Raw genomic sequence first — 18,438 nt, 5'->3', positions numbered from 1 at the left:
AATCTACAGACTGGGTTAACTCTATGGTCTGTGTCAAAAAGCAGAATAATGACCTACAGATCTGCATGGACCCCGCGACCGGAACCTTAACATCAAGAGAGAGCATTACCCAATTCCCGAAGAGGGAGAAAATAACGTACGAGATGGCTGGAGCGACATGTTTCAGCAAGTTGGATGCTTCACAAGGCTTCTGGCAGCTCAAGCTGGAAAAAGCGAGCACAAAGCTGTGCGCGTTTAATACACCCTTTGGCCGCTATTGTTTCCGGAGGATGCCACTTGGCATCATTTCTGCGTCAGAAATTTTCCATCGTGCCATGGAGCACATAGTTGAAGAGTTACCAGGTGTCCAAATCTATGTGGATGACAGAAGGATTCTCAGGATCTTACAAAAGGATAAAGAAAGTGGCCTGAAGCTTCATAAAGCAAAGTGTCAAATTTGGATTGACAACATCACCTTTTTCGGAGACAGGGTCTCCATCCAGAGCAATGTCAGAGACAGAGCCCAGGTGCACAAATTGACAAAGAATGCCTCAGGTTAGTCAATGCTTTAGACAAGTTCCATAATTATGTGTATGGTCTTCCGACGTCTCTTGTGGAGACTGACCTCAGGCCACTCGTCTCAATTGTGCAGAAGAATTTGTGCGAAATGTCCCCAGGGATCCAGCGCATGATGATGAAGCTCCAACGCAGCGATTTTGACCTAATCTACACACCAGGCAAGCACCTCATTGTCGCTGACACACTTTCACGAGCCATGGGCATTAAAGAGGTACACCTGGTTGATGAGGACGTTCAAGTCCATGTGACTCTCGTCATTGCATCTCTTGCAATCTCTGATGAGAAGTCGCGCCGAGTAAAGGAAGAATCAGCCAGGGACATAGTCCTGTAAACAATAATAAAGTATCTCCGTGGGAAATGGCCTAAGGGTTCCTACTCACGTTACTACAATGTGAGAGCAGAGTGGAGTGAGGCGAATGGCCTCCTACTGCGCCAGTGCAGGATTCTGATTCCACATTCCTGGAGGCCACTCGTGCTCAGGCTCAATGAAGGGCACCTGGGCATTGAGAAGTGCAAGCGCAGGGCCAGGGGTACAGTTTATGCGTCAGGCATCACCCAAGACATTGCAGGCATGGTTGACAACTGTGACACTTACCAGAAATTCTAGTGCAAGTAGAGCAAAGAGCATGGGTGAAATCATTAAAACTCCTTGGCAGAAGATGGGCATGGATCATTTTTCACTTCAATGGAAAAGGCTACCTTCTGGTCATCGACTGCTTCTCTAATTATCCGGAGGTAGCACAGTTAGTGAACTCGACTGCTGAAGAGATTTTTGCCCAGCATGGCACACTAAGCACCATCATGTCTGACAATGGTCCCTGCTTCAAAAACCATGAGTGGACTTAAAGTCATAATGGCTTTAAACACATTATTTCAAGTCCTTTATATCCTCAGTCAAACATTGTTAAACAGCTGCTAAAAAAGCTATTGACAGCCCGGAAGACATGTATCTGGCACTTTTGAGCTATCGATCGGCACCACTTCTCAATGGGCTGCCACCAGCACAGCTTCGAATGAATAGTCAGCTATGCACGGCCCTGCCTTCCATTGTAACCCACCCTGTGGATCGGGGACTGGAGCGGAAACTGCTTCTTCAGAAAGTAGGCAGAGGAATTCTACGACAGATCCGCAAGGAAGCTCCAGCCACTGCATCCAGGTGGTACGGTTAAACTGAAGGATGCCAAAGGAAACTGATGGTCAAGGCTTGCAAAAATACTGCAACAGGCAGGTCCACATTCTTTTCTTCTCATCACGGAGGATGGCTCAGTCTTGCAAAGATACTGAAGAGCACTGTTGAAAGTTCAACATCCTTTACTTTTGAGTCCAACAGAACAGTTGGTATGTAATTCCAAAACACTTGAAGAGGATACAGACCACCCATCAGAGTCGGCGATCAGAGAGATATCCGCAGCAATAAACACAGAACAAAGAACAAGAAGGAACACCAACAAGAAATTAAGGTGGAACACAATCATCTATTCAGCCATTGCTCAGGAGATCAACCAGATTGCCCATAACCCTGAGTGACTGAACTTGTAGTGAACTGTTAACAATACATGTTTAAAGTCATCATGCGCATCATGTTTTGTAAAGCACAGTTCCATTTGTAAATGTTCACACTTCCAAAGGAGGGGGGATAATAATAATAATCACTTATTGTCACAAGTGAGCTTCAATTAAGTTACTGTTAAAAGCCCCTAGTCACCACATTCCGGCGTCTGTTCGGGGAGGCTGGAACGGGAATTGAACCCACTCTGCTGGTCTTGTTCTGCATTACAAGCCAGCTGTCTTAGCCCACTGTGCTAAACCAGCCCCAATGTGGTGAGATGCATGTGCGCAGCAATGTATATATTTATCTATCAATATATATAGTTAATCGGTATGACCTCCGACCCGCAGGTGGCGATACAGATCCACCATGTGACTTGAGATATCTGGCATTTGGGAATAAGTCATATTAGAGGATAGTTGCACTCGAAGTAGCTCCAGGAGAATTCACTGAATTAAATCATTAGTTACCGTTCGTATTATAGTCCATTAGTTATCTTTCCACATGTTCATCTTGTTAATAAACTATCTTACGAGTCAAAGAACCAACTAGATATTCTGTGTAGATCTTTACCACAGCCATGAAATGAAATGAAATGAATGAAATGAAATGAAAATGAAATGAAAATCGCTTATTGTCACGAGTAGGCTTCAAATGAAGTTACTGTGAAAAGCCCCTAGTCGCCACATTCCAGCACCTGTTCGGGAAGGCTGTTACGGGAATCGAACCGTGCTGCTGGCCTGCTTGATCTGCATTCAAAGCCAGCGATTTAGCCCTGTGCTAAACAGCCCCAGATAACAGCCCTGTGGTAAACAGCCCCATGACACAGAATATAACATACCCGGCAAAACTGAGGGTCACGCACAACTCAAGGGATCACTTTTTCGAAAAGACAGAGGCGTTCGTAAAGGCAGAGGGTTTCAGACTGAACTGAGAATGGTGGAGGGGGGACTTTGTTGTGAAACGGGGCGGGGGTGTTGGAGGGCTATGTGTTCTGTAGTTTCTTTGTTTTACAGAATCATAGAATCCCTGCAGTGCAGAAAGAGACCATTCGGCCCATCGAGTCAGCACCAGCCCTTGGAAAGAGCATTTTACTGAAGCCCACACCTCCACCATATCCCCGTAACCATACCTAATCTTTTGGACTCCAAGGGGTAACTTAGCATGGTCAATCCACCTAATCTTCACATCTTTGGACTGTGGGAGGAATCCAGAACACCCAGAGGAAACCCACGCCAGGAGAAAGTGCAAACTCCACACAGACAGGCACCCGAGGCCGGAATTGAACCTGGGTCGTTGGAGCTTGGAGGCAGCAGTGCTAACCACTGTGCCGCCTTACCAACAATGTTGAAGTTGGTATTAAATGAAAGTTTTGTTGTTATAAAAGAACATTTTGTCATTGGTTTTAGAGTAGGAGTCGGATTGCCAAAAGAAAGCAAGAACAACATCATTATGTTTCTATTATCTACTCAGGTACCAAACATGTGGATCACTAATGATTTTGTCACACTTCCTTTTGGAGGTTTTGTAGATAAACTGTTTGTGAGGATGAAATAATTTGTTGAAGAGCCTTGACCAGGAACTCTTACTTTTCTAGGTGATTATGTACAAATTTAGACAGATATGCATCTCTCACTGACAATGAATCTTCCTGCGATGCTGAAATGCCCATTTTTCATAATGGGAATGTAGGCTGGATTGGACATTCAGTCTTCGCAATTTCAGAGTACCCAATTCATTTTTTCCAATTACGGGGCAATTTAGTGTGGCCAATCCACCTAGTCTGCACATTTTTGGGTTGAGGGGGCGAAACCCACACAAACACAAGGAGAATGTGCAAACTCCACACTGACAGTGACCCAGAGCCGAGATCGAACCTGGGAGCTCGGTGCCGTGAGGCAGCAGGGCTAACCCACAGTCTTCATAGTTAAATCTAACCTGTCTCTGCTAAGATCACAATTTATGGATTGCAGATTCAAAGTAATATCTGTTTCTGTAAGGAATGCACACCTACTGTCTTTGTTAAAAAGGGTTTTTTGACTTATGGATGCTGTTTGGAATGTTATGCAATAAACAATACAGGAAACTGGAGCACCCGGAGGAAACCCACACTGACACGGGGAGAACGTGCAGACTCCACACAGACAGTGACCCAAGCCGCAAATCGAACCTGGGACTCTGGCACTGTAAAGCAACAGTGCTAACCATTGTGCTACTGTGTGGAGGCACTGGAGGACTAATTGGCTCTGGCGACACTCCCGGAGACGACGATGCAGCCATCTACCTCGCTCCTTCTGAAGGGGAAGGACCGGTGGAATGTGGGTTGTTGTTGGACATGGACGCAAAGATCCTGGCGCTCAGATTGGAGGAGTGCCTACCGAGCATTGTTGGGGAGGATCAAACAGGATTTGTGAAGTGTAGGCGGTTGTTGGCGCCTGTTGAATGTGATCCTATCCCTGCCGGGGGAGGAGCAGGAGGTCACTGTGGCGCTGGATGTGAAAAAGGCCTTCGGTAGGGTAGAGTGGAAGTATCTTTTTGCGGCTTTGGAGCGGTTCAGGATTGCGCCCAAGTTTGTGTCATGGGTGAGACTTTTATACAAGGAACCCAAGGCTGGTGTGTACACGAATAATACGAGTTCAAACTATGTCCAGCTGTATAGGGGCACTGGGGCATCCTTTGTCCCCGCTCATATTTGCATTGGTGATAGAGCCTTTGACCATCACATTGAGGAAGTCGGGTGCATGGAGGAGGATAGTGAGCAGGGTTTGGAACATAAGGTGCCCTGCATGCTGATGATCGGTTACTGTACATTTCTGGACACGTTCCCTGCAGTGGGGCTATAATGGCATTGTTGAAGCTGTTTGGGGCATCATCTGGGTACAAATTATACCTGGGGCTGAGTGAGTGTTTATCGGTTACCACACCCGAGAAGGAGAAGAGAACTAATTTGGAGGTGTTGCCATTTCGTTTGACAGGCACTCATTTTAGGTATTTAGGGGTGCAGTAGTGCAGGGTTGGGCTTGGCTTCGTAACCTCTAGTGGGTAGGGTTAAGGCAGATGTGGCATAGCTTCCCTCTGTCCTTGACAGGCCGAGTGCAGTCCACAAAGATGAACATTCTGCCACGATTTCTGTTCCTATTCCAATGTGTACTGTTTGTTTTGCCAAAGGTGTTTTTTGCGGATGTGGAGAGGCTGATTTTGACCATTATTTGTGCAGGTAAGGTTTCTAGGGTTCAAACAGTCCTGCAAAAGGACCAGCAGTTCGGTGTTTGCCGTTGCCGAGCTTGATGTAATATTATTGGGAGAACGCGGAGAAGGTGTTGGGATCAGGAGGCAGTGTGGCTGAGGATGGAGTCGGACTCATTAAAAGGGACGGGTCTGCAGGCGTAGCAATGGCCTCATTGCCGTTCTCTCCAGGGAAGTTTTCAGGATATCTGGTGGCGGTTGTGACGTTTGAAAATCTGGCATAAAGTTTGGCAGCGGGGCGCTGATTTATGTTAATCATATGTTTGAGCCGGCAAGACAGGATGCCAGGTTTCGGGGCTGGGTGGATAAGGGGCTGGATGGTATACAGCACTTGTTTTTGGAGGGGTGGTTCGCGAGCCTGGATGAGATGTCAGAGCATTTGGGGTTTTCGCAGGCGGAAAACTTTAGATATCTGCAGGTAAGGGGCTTTGTGTCGGAGGTTTTCACATCATTCCCAGTAGCGCTGCCATCCTTCCAGTTGGGATGGGTTTTGACGTTAGCGGGGCGGGAAGTACCTCGGGAATTTGCAGGAGGATAATGATGGATTATACTGTATCCATGGGGGCATTGGAGGAGGGATATGGTGTGAGGCCTTGTGTAGGGCAAATGCCACTTTGTTGTGCATGACACTGGGGTTGATACATTTGAAGGTAGTAAACCAGACACACTTAACCAGGGCAAGGTTGAGTTGATTGTTTGAGGAGGTGGAAGATAAGCGTGGGCGTTGTGGGATGTGCTCGGCAAACCATGTGCACATGTTCTGCGCATGTCCTGTGCTCGTGAGATTTTGGATCTCCTTCTTCAGCACGTCAGAGATTTTACAGATGGATTTGGAGCCCTGTGCTCTAGCAGCCATATTTGGTGTGTCAGACCTGCCGGACTTTCAGACCAGTGCGGGGTAAGATGTCTTAGCCTTCGCTTCGTTGATCGCTCACAGGTGGGTTCTGTTGTAGTGGAGATCAGCTTCTCCACCCAGTGCCTCGGTGTGGTTGAGGTATCTTATAGAGTTTTTGCAGCATTGGACAGTTAAATACGCATTAAGGGGTGCAACTGAGTGGTTCTACAAAGATGGCATCCTTTTATTGTGTTCTCTAAAGATCTCATCACCATCAGCTGTTAAGGGGGGAGGTGTTGATGCTCCTGTGTTTGGTTTTGTTTTGTTTTATGGTTTTGTCTTGTATGTAAATTGGAGGTTAATTGCATATTTGTAGCATGGCCCTGTTCTTCTGTGTAAACGGGAGTGGGCAATCAAAAGCCTAGATAGTGATGATGAGTTCAAGTCTGGACAACCCAGGACAGAACCATTGTTTGAGGGGCTGGGCAGAGATCATAAGAGAGAAAAATAATCCTGTTCGAACAGGTGGGAAGCAGAAGGATTTGGAAAGTGACCAGGAGAGGTCATGAAAGCCGCCACAGAGACAGGCTTTTCCAAAAGGGGTTGAAAGAGCTGCACTAACAGCAGGAGTATGTTCTGTGAATGCAAGTATCATTTTTGCAAGTCTGTGTAAGTGGAGGTTGGAGCTGTATGTTCATTGTACGTGCTGTTTAATGGGAAATTGTGTGCTAGGGTTAAGAGATTCATGTATCTGTTCTGACATGTTCTTGAATTTAAAAGTTTAAATACTGTTTTTGTTTTGTTTTAATGAAGTTTTATTTGTTAAAAATAACCAAGCCCTATTTCTTATGAAATCACTCCAAGAGCAAATTGACCTTTCCGCACAGTATTAAAAATAAAAACAGTTGCGGTCCTGTCCAGTATCTTATCCACTTTTGGAATCTGACCAGGGGTCCGTAGCAGCACTAAGTTCTGGGATGTCTTTGGGGGATTTTATAATCTCACAAAGCCATGGTGACACAAGTGAAAGATTTGACAACAGTTTCACAATGCATTAGCCATCCTCACCTCTTTCCTCATTAAATCTAACCTGGACCTCTTTTATCCTTGCAAACCTTAGCTCCATCTACAGCCTCCCCTCCGTTCTCCATAATCATTGAACTTGTCGTTCTCTCCCAAATCTATGCCCTTGCCTTTCCTGGAATTCCATTTGTGCATCCCTCCAATCAAGTTTTAACCCTTTCACAGTTCCAAAACTGCTGTTATCAAAGTCGCAAATAATATCCTAGCTGACTCCAACAGGGATTATTGGAGCAGCTTCTCCTTTTTCAACCTGTCTACAGTCTTTGATGCAGTTGACCATCTCCAACATCTCTCCACAGTTGCCAAGTTGGGTGGAAATGCACCAATGATAACCGGCTCAATTTCCATCTATTAAATCACACCAAAAAAAAATCACTGGCATGGTTTCCTACATCGTCAGCTCTGGAATGCTTCAATTACATATTGTTGGTTCTTTTATTTTTCTCATCAGCAACCTGGCATCATGTTCCATATGTAAGCTGCTGACACCCAGCTTTATTTCGTAATCGCTCTGAAACTCTCATTCCTATATTCTAATATACACCAAGTCTCCTTCTATCTGGCTTGAGTCGCTGTCTGTGTGGAGTCTGCGCGTTTTCCCCGTGTCTGTGTGGGTTTCCTCCGTGTCTGTGTGGGTTTCCTCCGGGTGCTTTGGTTTCCTCCTACACGTCCTGAAAGACGTGCTTGTTAGGTAAATAGGACATTCTGAATTCTCCCTCAGTGTACCCGAACATCCGCGTCCACTGACCCAGCCCCACACACAACAAACCGAGTTCCGAACCCCACTGACCAACCCGCAGCCAAGACCCACACCCTACTGATCCAGCCCCACACCTGCATCCCACGGATCCAGCCCAGAACCTGCGTCCTATTGACCCAGCCCCGTGGCTGCACTCCACTGATAGAGCCCCGAACCCTGTGCCCCACTGATCCAGTCCCCCATCCACATGCACACACCTAACCAAACACAGAGGGGTCAAGGGCCTGTTGACAATATCAAATAACAAGGGCCAAGAAAGCAAGCTAGATGATCAACAGTTTGGTGGGGGATAGGGTGATGCTTCCATTGATATGCTGAGCTCAGAGATAGAGTGATCAACATTAAGATAGACTCTAGAATCAGATGAGGTCAGACAACTACATTTTCAAATTCTCAGCTGTGTAGCCTTTGACCATTTAATGCGATATTTTTGAAGCTACCGGTCTGCTGAATTATTCCCTCTGCTCCAGGGCAGCAGGGAACATTAAAAGAAAGTTGACCAGTTGGACTAGGAGAAGGGCAGTTTAGCAGAGGAAGTTGAACAGACAGTCTTGTTCTTTGTAACAACAAAATTCCATGAGTACCTCAATGTTATCGCTGAGATGAGTGTGGAGAATGAAAAGAAGGTTGTTTGTGTGGGAAGCAGAAGCCTTGGGTTATCTTTGGAATCCAGTGTGATCTTTGATTTATGGGCAGCCTATACACCTCCCGCTGCCTCAGGAAGGCAGACAGCATTATCAGAGACCCCTCCCACCCAGGCATTGCCTTCTTCCAGACCCTTCCATCAGGCAAAAGGTACAGAAGTCTGAAGACCCGCACATGAAAAAAAAATGAAAATTGCTTATTGTCACGAGTAGGCTTCAATGAAGTTACTGTGAAAAGCCCCTAGTCGCCACATTCCAGCGCCTGTCCGGGGAGGCTGGTACGGGAATTGAACCGTGCTGCTGGCCTGCTTGGTCTGCTTTAAAAGCCAACGATTTAGCCTTGTGAGCTAAACCAGCCATAGCCTGGAACCAGGCTGTTCCAGACATAGGAATAGCTTCTTCCCCACAGCTACTAGATTCCTCAACGACTCTCCCTCGGATTGATCAGATCCCTGTAAGAACTCTATTCACAACGCCCTATGCTGCTCTTGCTCATGTATTTGCTTTGTTTGGCCCCTTGTTCCGCACTCTAACCAATCACTGTTTGACGATGTACCATTTGTCAATGTACTCTGTTGATTATTCTTTTTGTCTTCTATGTACGTACTGTGTATGTTCCCTCAGCCACAGAAAAATACTTTTCACTGTACTTCGGTAAATCAAATCAAATCAAAAGGGGGCCAGGACCTGACAGTGTTTATGTGGTTCAAAGAGATCTGGCACAGCCAGTTATCTGCCTCAGACTTTCAGATCAGTGTCCCTCAGGCTTAAGGGAATGGAAATCAGGAAAAGCAGTTGATGACCAGGGTGAGAAACAATAATGGTTTTAATAGACACAGGGGCTGCAAAAGATGGAGCAGAGGGTGTGACTGAGCAAATCAATAGTTACAGAAATATTGGGATAAATGGATGACCAAACGTTAGACAGCTGGGGATTTGAAAATGCAACGGTCTGCGAGCTAGGAGAGAGTTTTTCTTTTTCAGGGAAATTTTTTTTAAGTAAAAGAAATACATGGTCAGGTCTGACCTTACCTGTGTTCAATACAACGGGAATCGCGAGACTGCTGGAGGTGATCAAGTCAATGGGGAAGTCCATGGTTATGAGTAGGTGGAGGAAAGAAGAAAAGTGAACTCACGAGAAGAATCATAGAATTTACAGTGCAGAAGGAGGTCATTTGGTCCATCGGGTCTGCACCGGCCCTTGGAAAGAGCACGTTACCCAAGCCCACACTTCCACCCCATCCCCGTAACCCAGTAACCCCACTTAACCTTTTTTTGGGACTCCAAGGGCAATTTAGCATGGCCAATCCACCCAACCCGCACATCTTTGGAGTGTGGGAGGAAACCGGAGCACCCGGAGGAAACACACGCACACACGGGGAGAACGTGCAGACTCCGCACAGACAGTGACCCAAGCCTGGAATTATACCTGGGACCTGGAGCTGTGAAGCAACTGTGCTAACTACTGTGCTACCGTGCTGCAGAAGAGAGTGTGGATGATTAAAAACAGAGTTTAAAATCACTAAGAATGAGAATCACCTGGTGCAGAGGTGGAGGGGAAAAACATTGAATATACCAGTGTTACTGAGAAACCTGGCCTGGTATTCATGTGGGCGGTAGGGAACAACCATGGGCTGGATTCCACGCCGCGCCACATTTCTGCCCCGACCCGCCGGCGGGATTCTCCGTTACGTCGGCCGGTCCCCATTGTGGGGCAGCCCCACGCCGTCGGGAAACCCCCGGGCGCCAGCAAAACGGAGAATCACGCCGGCGGAGGGTCCCGCCCCCGTCTTCGATATTCAGGACTACATCAAAAATAATGATGTTCTCAGCAAAGCCAATCTTCCTTGCACAGTAATTGCAAAAATAAAAGCTTCCCCAAAAGGTAATCATCCAGATAGATATATATGAAGGCAAGGTCTGGGCCCAGCCCTGTCTGAACTGGCTAGGATGATTCATCTCACTTTGCACCTCTTAAAAATGAAAGGGACTTCACTGTTAAACAGATCATCCTTTATCACTGTATGAGAACAGACAGTCACTGGATATAACTACATGGAAAATAAATGGTTACAACAGACTGAGCAACGTAATCTCACTGGGGGAAAGTATGCCTTTAACAGGTAAGATGAAGTAAAGAAACAGAGCTGAATTTTTTGGCTATTGGGCACGTGGACGCAGACGTGAAATGCATTCCGGCCATGGTCGGCCCCGGAGTGATGTTTCACAGTGGCTGGCCAATTAACGACTACCCAGCCTGTAACGCGCTCTGTGGAAGGCATGAGCACTGCCAGGGAAAGCGGGAAGAGGGTGGGCATGCAGAGCAGGAAAAGTGCGGATTGGCGTGTCTAATGTGCTCCCTCAGGGGGACAACCACTGCAGGGCAGTCTCAGGGAGCTCATGAACTGTGAAACATAAATACTGGCATCAAATCTATTCCACAGTGTCTCGGCAACACAAATCATACACAGACCTCAGTCTAAAGACACAGTTTTCATCTTATTTCAGCCCTGACAGTTCATCCTGCCCCGGATTGAGATTGCAGCTAAAATGTCAATGCCACCTGACCAATTGGCCCTCCTGCCAACAGTAAAAAGCAGATGGACCATGTGCGATTGTGTTCCATTGGCCCCATGCTGGCCCGAGCATTCTGGCCAGCTATATAGGCTCAGAAACAACATTAACCGTACCTTGTTCCACAGATTGTTCTTTTTGCTCTGGTGTTTCCCTGTCCTGTCTTTTTAAACTCATTGCCGCTAATCCTATGGTTGTTCCTGCTTTTCTTTCAGCAAATCACAATTGGCGCTGATCTTTGTAATATGTGTCACATCCTGATGGGTTGAATAGTCTCCGGCAATGCTGAAATGGCTCTGACTCGGTCTCCGCCCTTTGACCGGAAGCTGCTGTTTATAAAGTACACAGTCAGATTGGTTTAACAACTCCTTCAGCTATGAACAATATTAGCTGCAAACAATTTGTTGCTAACTACAGCCACAGCCATCCATCGTTGGCTCTCCATCCTGCCCCACTACAGCGCAAACCCCCCCCCCGCCACACACACACACACAAAACAGTGCGAATCTCATCCCATTTCCAGTGCTCTGTAGCTTTGACGAAGAGTCACTCAGACTCAAAGCATTAGCTCCCTACTGATGTTGTTACCTGCTGTGATTTGCCAGTATTTTGTTTCGGTTTCAGGTTCCAGCTTCTGCCGTCATTTTCTTTTAGCAATAAATTAATTGTTATGTTTAAATCCGAAACTGTTTTTAAGCACTCCTCCAATTCCCTGCTGTTTGGAATTTCAATCCCACACCTCCCAACCGGTTTCTGGTGCTCCAGTGAGGTAGGTGTGTCTTGAAAGACAAGCACCTTAACCATTTAAATGCTGAATGAAAGTACTGTTGAACGGAGAGAAAGCTATTTCTTCATGCTCGGGCCTTTTTGTGCCAGGATCATATTCACTCCAATCTACATTGGGTCCCAGCGCAGCAACACCTCAGTTTTAAAGTTCTGAATACCGTGTTTAATTCCTTCAATGGCCATTGCTTTTCCTACCTGTTACATCCTCCAAGATTTCTGCGCTCCCCCAATTCTTCTACATCCCTCATTTTCTTCACCCCTCAATTGAAAGCCTCGTCTTCAGCTGCCGAGACCCCAAGCTCCAGAATTTATTCTCTAAACCTCATCGCCTCTCAATTCTCCTCTTACAAGATATGTTTTCAATTGACTTCCTTGTCCCATCATTTGCTCATCATTGCTAATATTTCTTACATGCAACAGTTGTCAAATATGTCTGATTATGTACCAGTGAAGGAATTGGGACATTTTACAATTTTAATTGAGCTATACAAATGAACAATTCTTTTATGTAATAAATTTAGAGCATCCAATTCATTTTTTTCCCAATCAAGGGCAATTTAGCGCGACCAATTCACCTATCCTGCTAATCTTTTTTGGGTCTATGGGGGTGAGACTCACACAGGCACGGGGAGAATGTGCAAACTCCACACGGGCAGTGTCCTAGGGTGGGAATCGAACCCGGGTCCTCAGCGCCATGAGGCAGCAGTGCTAACCACTGCACCATCGTGCCGCCCCTACAAATGAACATTGTTGTTGAAGCCTCATGTGTGGCACCTCAACAACGAAGGGTTTTCTTTTTTTTTTAATAAACAATTTTATTGAGGTAGTTTTTGGCTTTCTAAACAGTTACAGACATCATCAGAAAGAAAGCAAAAAAGGCAAAAATGTGCAAACATCCACGTACTTTCAATACTTCCATCGTAACATATTGCACAAGCCCGCTCCCCTCCCACCGGTACTACCCGCCATATTTTAGCGAAGGGTTTTCTAGCCAGTCTTAACCTTTCACTGACTTGCACAACCTGTTGAATCTGGGCTGTGTGTATTGCTGCAAGCAGCAGAGTGAATGAGCAGGAAACAAGGCACATGTGCAGGACCTGTGCCTATGAACCCAATCACCGTGCAGCTAAACGGAAAAGAACCAAGTTGGGAACTGGCAGGCGGGCAGGGTTACCACTGCAAATTGAACAAGGTTGACAGAGACACAGCAGTTAGTGGTGTATCTTTAGAGTCTCCACAGTTCATGTAATCATGTAAGAATTCAGGGAAGTATTAGGAAAATTACACCTCAACTTGTCCAAGTAGCCATTGTACTACAATTAAAGAAAATTAAGGAAGTTGAGAAATTGAGACGAAAGTAACAGAAGCATGTAACAGATTGTTAAGAGTTTACACAAATGTTTAGCAAAGGGCCCTCAGCCACAAAGAAATGAACTAAACTGTGTACTATAATCTCAGCAGATATGTCAAAAGGAAGATTTAAAACAAGCACAGAACACAAGTTTGGAAACCTTACCTTGCTATGCAGGTTCTCCGTTTCCTTGTGGAGTTCTGTCCTTTTAAACTTGTTGTCTAATCTCAGTTTGTTCCTAGTTTCCTTTCCCCAAAACACGGGTTAGTAACTGGGCTGATCTTAGTCTCGCCTCTCCACCCTCCGACTGGAAACTGCTGCACACAAAAGAGAAATTCAAACCAGTTCAATAACTCTCTAAACTAGGAACAAACTGAACAATTCATTAAGTGCTGAAATGCTCTGCTTGACAGTGTGGTGGACACAGGTTCAACTGAAGTATTCAAAAGGGAACTTGTCTCGCAGCTAAAAAGGAAGAATATGCACGAATACGGCAAGAAGGCGGGAGATTGGATTTAAATGAGTTGCACATTCGGGCAGCCGGTGCAAACACAATGGGCCAGATAGCCTCCTTGTACCCTATACAAATTCTATGATTCTTACTCAAGTCAATAGTTTCAAATTTGGAAATAGGATTTGCAGAAACATTGAAAATACGGAAATTTGTGGGGTTTTCAATCATTTGTTTACATCCCTTCAGTCCACCTGTACATTTGCGACATTAAGTGAAGATTGACATTTTTCAAGGAAGACGGTGGTATGGTGATCACTGAACCAGTAATATAGAAAGATCTCAGGCAACACCAGGTTAAAGTCCAACAGGTTTGTTTTGAATCACTAGCTTTCGGAGCACTGCTCCTTCCTCAGGTGTCAATGTTGCAAGATGATACTTTGAATGCAAGTCTTTGCAGGTAATTAAGTCTTTACAGGTCCAGACGGAATAACTGGAGAGAGGGATAATCGCAGGTTAAAGAGGTGTGAATTGTCTCAAACCAGGACAGTTGGTAGGATTTCGCAAGCCCAGGCCAGATGGTAGGGGGTGAATGTAATGCGACATGAATCCAAGGTCCCGGTTGAGGCTGTACCTGTATGTGCGGAACTTGGCTACAAGTTTCTGCTCGGCGATTCTGCGTTACAGCAGTCAAGGGCATTCATCCTCTGATCTTCGGGTAAGCGTTCTCCAAAACGGCCTTCAGGATGTGCGAAAACGCAGAATCGCCAAGCAGAAACTTTTAGCTAAGTCCTGCACATCAAGTGGACAATCAAATAAGCCCCATACATCAGATGTTCTGCCAAATTGTTGACTACTCACCATTTGAATGTTGGCTCCATCCTCCCCGGGTTACACACTGTCTGATCTCACTGGCTCCATCCTCCCCGGGTTACACACTGTCTGATCTCACTGGCTCCATCCTCCCCGGGTTACACTGTCTGATCTCACTGGCTCCATCCTCCCTGGGTTACACACTGTCTGATCTCACTGGCTCCATCCTCCCCGGGTTACACACTGTCTGATCTCACTGGCTCCATCCTCCCCAGATTTGATTTCAGGTGTAAACCGAAAATTAACCATTTTGTTTTCAAACTCATTCAACTGTCTGTCTGTTAATAATATATCCATAGTACAATATATTCTGACATGATGAATACTATAAGTTCCATAAATTCACACTCATACTGGGTGGCACGGTAGCACAGTGGTTAGCACTGTTGCTTCACAGCTCCACGATCCCAGGTTTGATTCCAGGCTTTGATGACTGTCTGTGCGGGGTCTGTATGTTCTCCCCGTGTCTGTGTGGGTTTCCTCCGGATGCTCCGGTTTCCTCCCACAGTCCAGAAAGATGTGCTGTTCCATGCATTGGACATTCTGAATTCTCCCTCTGTACCCGAACACAGTAAGAAGTCTTACAACACCAGGTTAAAGGCCAACAGGTACAACATGGTGTTGTCAGACTTCTTACTGTGCTCACCCCAGTCCAATGCCAGCATCTCCACATCATTACCCGAACAGGCGCCGGAATGTGGCGACTGGGGGCTTTTCACAGTAACTTCATTGCAGTGTTACTGTAGGCCTAGTTGTGACAATAATAAAGATTATTATGAAATATTTAAACTGTAACTTTCTTACCCTTATTGAGAAACCGCTCGAGGCCGTAACTGAGAAATATCCGGCTTCACGGAAATCACTGCGCCTGCGCGGCGTGACTCGGCGCACTTTCCCTGCTCCCCCACCAACCGCCAACCCGCACAATGGCCACGATTCAATCCGGCGCAAGCGCACTGTCCCTGTTTCCCCACCAACCGCCAACCCGCACAATTGCCACGGTTCAATCCGGCGCAGGCGCACTGTCCCTGTTCCCCCACCAACCGCCAACCCGCAGAATGGCCACGGGTCAATCCCGCGCAGGCGCACAATCCTTCCGCTCCCCTACGCCTTTTGCCCCCTCCCCAGCCCCGCCCATAGCCAACCCCACCTCCCCAATCAACTCCCCTGTCCCAGCCCCGCCCCAATCCGCTTCCCCCCCCCCAGCCCCGCCTCAATCCGCTTCTCCCCTCCCAGCCCCGCCCCAATCCACTACACCCTCCCAGCCCCGCCCCAATCCACTGCACCCTCCCAAACCCGGACATATCTACAACCCTCTTCCAGCACCGCCCCAGCCAACCACGCCCAGCCCAAGTCCACCCCCGAAACAATGTTCACTGTTCCATCCCGCGCAGGCGCGTTGTTGCTGATTGTTCCCCAACTGGTCACATTGCTTAAATCGAGGAGACGGTTTGCGCATGGCCGTTTTACAGGCGCGCGCGGGGAGTCGTTTGTTCAAGTCACAGTCACATGACCCTCCTCTGACCCCTCCCAATTCCCGCCCGGAAGGTCAGACAGTGGGCGGGGCTTCTTCATCCTTCCTGAGGAGTGGGGGGGGGAATCCACTGGCAGTCAATGGGTATGGCGTCCTGCAGAATTAATTATACTGTATCCAGAGCAAAAAATGTTCTTCAGATGTTTGTGGACGGGAAGAGAGTTATCTTGACCAGGGATTGGGAATTTGATCAGAAATTCAAAAGTGAGAGGTGTCAGAGACTTAAAAGTTGCCCAGACAGTCCCAGGGTTAGCCGAGGAAGGGGAGAGGAGACAGTCTCCAGGGTTAGCCGAGGAAGGGGAGGAGACAGTCCCGGGGTTAGCCGAGGAAGGGGAGAGGAGACAGTCCCAGGGTTAGCCGAGGAAGGGGAGGAGACATTCCCAGGGTTAGCCGAGGAAGGGGAGGAGACATTCCCAGGGTTAGCCGAGGAAGGGGAGGAGACATTCCCAGGGTTAGCCGAGGAAGGGGAGAGGAGACAGTCTCCAGGGTTAGCCGAGGAAGGGGAGGAGACAGTCCCGGGGTTAGCCGAGGAAGGGGAGAGGAGACAGTCCCGGGGTTAGCCGAGGAAGGGGAGAAGAGACAGTCCCGGGGTTAGCCGAGGAAGGGGAGAGGAGACAGTCCCAGGGTTAGCCGAGGAAGGGGGGAGGAGACAGTCCCGGGGTTAGCCGAGGAAGGGGAGAGGAGACAGTCCCAGGGTTAGCCGAGGAAGGGGAGAGGAGACAGTCCCAGGGTTAACCGAGGAAGGGGGGAGGAGACAGTCCCGGTGTTAGCCGAGGAAGGGGGGAGGAGACAGTCTCCAGGGTTAGCCGAGGAAGGGGGGAGGAGACAGTCCCGGTGTTAGCCGAGGAAGGGGGGAGGAGACAGTCTCCAGGGTTAGCCGAGGAGGGGGAGAGGAGACAGTCCCGGGGTTAGCCGAGGAGACAGTCCCAGGGTTAGCCGAGGAGGGGGAGAGGAGACAGTCCCGGTGTTAGCCGAGGAAGGGGAGAGGAGACATTCCCAGGGTTAGCCGAGGAAGGGGAGGAGACAGTCCCGGGGTTAGCCGAGGAGGGGGGAGGAGACAGTCCCAGGGTTAGCCGAGGAAGGGGAGAGGAGACAGTCCCGGGGTTAGCCGAGGAAGGTGAGAGGAGACAGTCCCAGGGTTAGCCGAGGATGGGGAAAGGCGACAGTCCCAGGGTTAGCCGAGGAAGGGGAGAGGAGACAGTCCCAGGGTTAGCCGAGGAAGGGTAGAGGAGACAGTCCCAGGGTTAGCCGAGGAAGGGTAGAGGAGACAGTCCCAGGGTTAGCCGCGGATGGGGAGAGGAGACAGTCCCAGGGTTAGCCGCGGATGGGGAAAGGAGACAGTCCCAGGGTTAGCCGAGGAAGGGGAGAGGAGACAGTCCCAGGGTTAGCCGAGGATGGAGAGAGGAGACAGTCCCAGGGTTAGCCGAGGAAGGGTAGAGGAGACAGTCCCAGGGTTAGCCGAGGATGGGGAGAGGAGACAGTCCCAGGGTTAGCCGCGGAAGGTGAGAGGAGACAGTCCCGGGGTTAGCCGAGGAAGGTGAGAGGAGACTGTCCCGGGGTGAGCCGAGGAAGGGGAGAGGAGACAGTCCCAGGGTTAGCCGAGGAGGGGGAGAGGAGACAGTCCCAGGGTTAGCCGAGGAGGGGGAGAGGAGACACTCCCAGGGTTAGCCGAGGAGGGGGAGAGGAGACAGTCCCAGGGTTAGTCGAGGAAGTGAAGAGTGATTTGGACAAGTTGAGTGAGTGAGCAAATGAATGGCAGATGCAATATAATTTGGATAAATGCAAGATTATCCACTTTGTTAGCAAAACAAGAAGGCAGACTTTTATCTGAATGGCCATAAACTAGGAGAGGGGAAAATGTCCCCATACACCATTCACTGAAGGTAAGCGTGCAGGTGCAGCAGGCAGTAAAGAAGGCAAATGGTATGCTGGCCTTCATTGCGAGAGGATTTAAGTACAGCAGCAGGCAGGGCCTTGGTGAGGCCACACCTAGAATACTTTGTGTAGTTTGGTCTCCTTATCTGAGGAAGGATGTTCTTGCTCTCTCGAGAGTGCAGCAAAGGTTTACCCGAGTGATTCCTGGGATGGCAGGACTGAGGTAGGAGGAGAGATTGAATCGGATTTAATTGTGTTCGCTGGAGTTCAGAAGACTGAGGGTGGATCGCATAGAAACCTATAACATTCGAACAGGACG

General features: G+C 48.0%; 1 protein-coding gene across 1 annotated transcript in view; it reads right to left on the bottom strand.

Annotated features, from left to right (window-relative positions):
- The window catches only part of LOC119968004, a 185,773-nt gene that overhangs the window by 48,470 nt on the left and 118,865 nt on the right, over positions 1–18,438 (bottom strand). Inside the window, exons 14-15 of the mRNA XM_038801105.1 lie at positions 11,838–11,896; positions 11,366–11,468 (exon numbers count right to left, since the gene is read on the bottom strand). Coding sequence (XP_038657033.1) covers positions 11,366–11,468; positions 11,838–11,896 — 162 coding nt within the window. The remainder of the gene's footprint in view (positions 1–11,365; positions 11,469–11,837; positions 11,897–18,438) is intronic.

This window comes from Scyliorhinus canicula, chromosome 6 (assembly GCF_902713615.1).
Source record: "Scyliorhinus canicula chromosome 6, sScyCan1.1, whole genome shotgun sequence".
NCBI classification, from domain to species: domain Eukaryota; kingdom Metazoa; phylum Chordata; class Chondrichthyes; order Carcharhiniformes; family Scyliorhinidae; genus Scyliorhinus; species Scyliorhinus canicula.
This window is presented reverse-complemented; position numbering and strand designations above follow the sequence as displayed.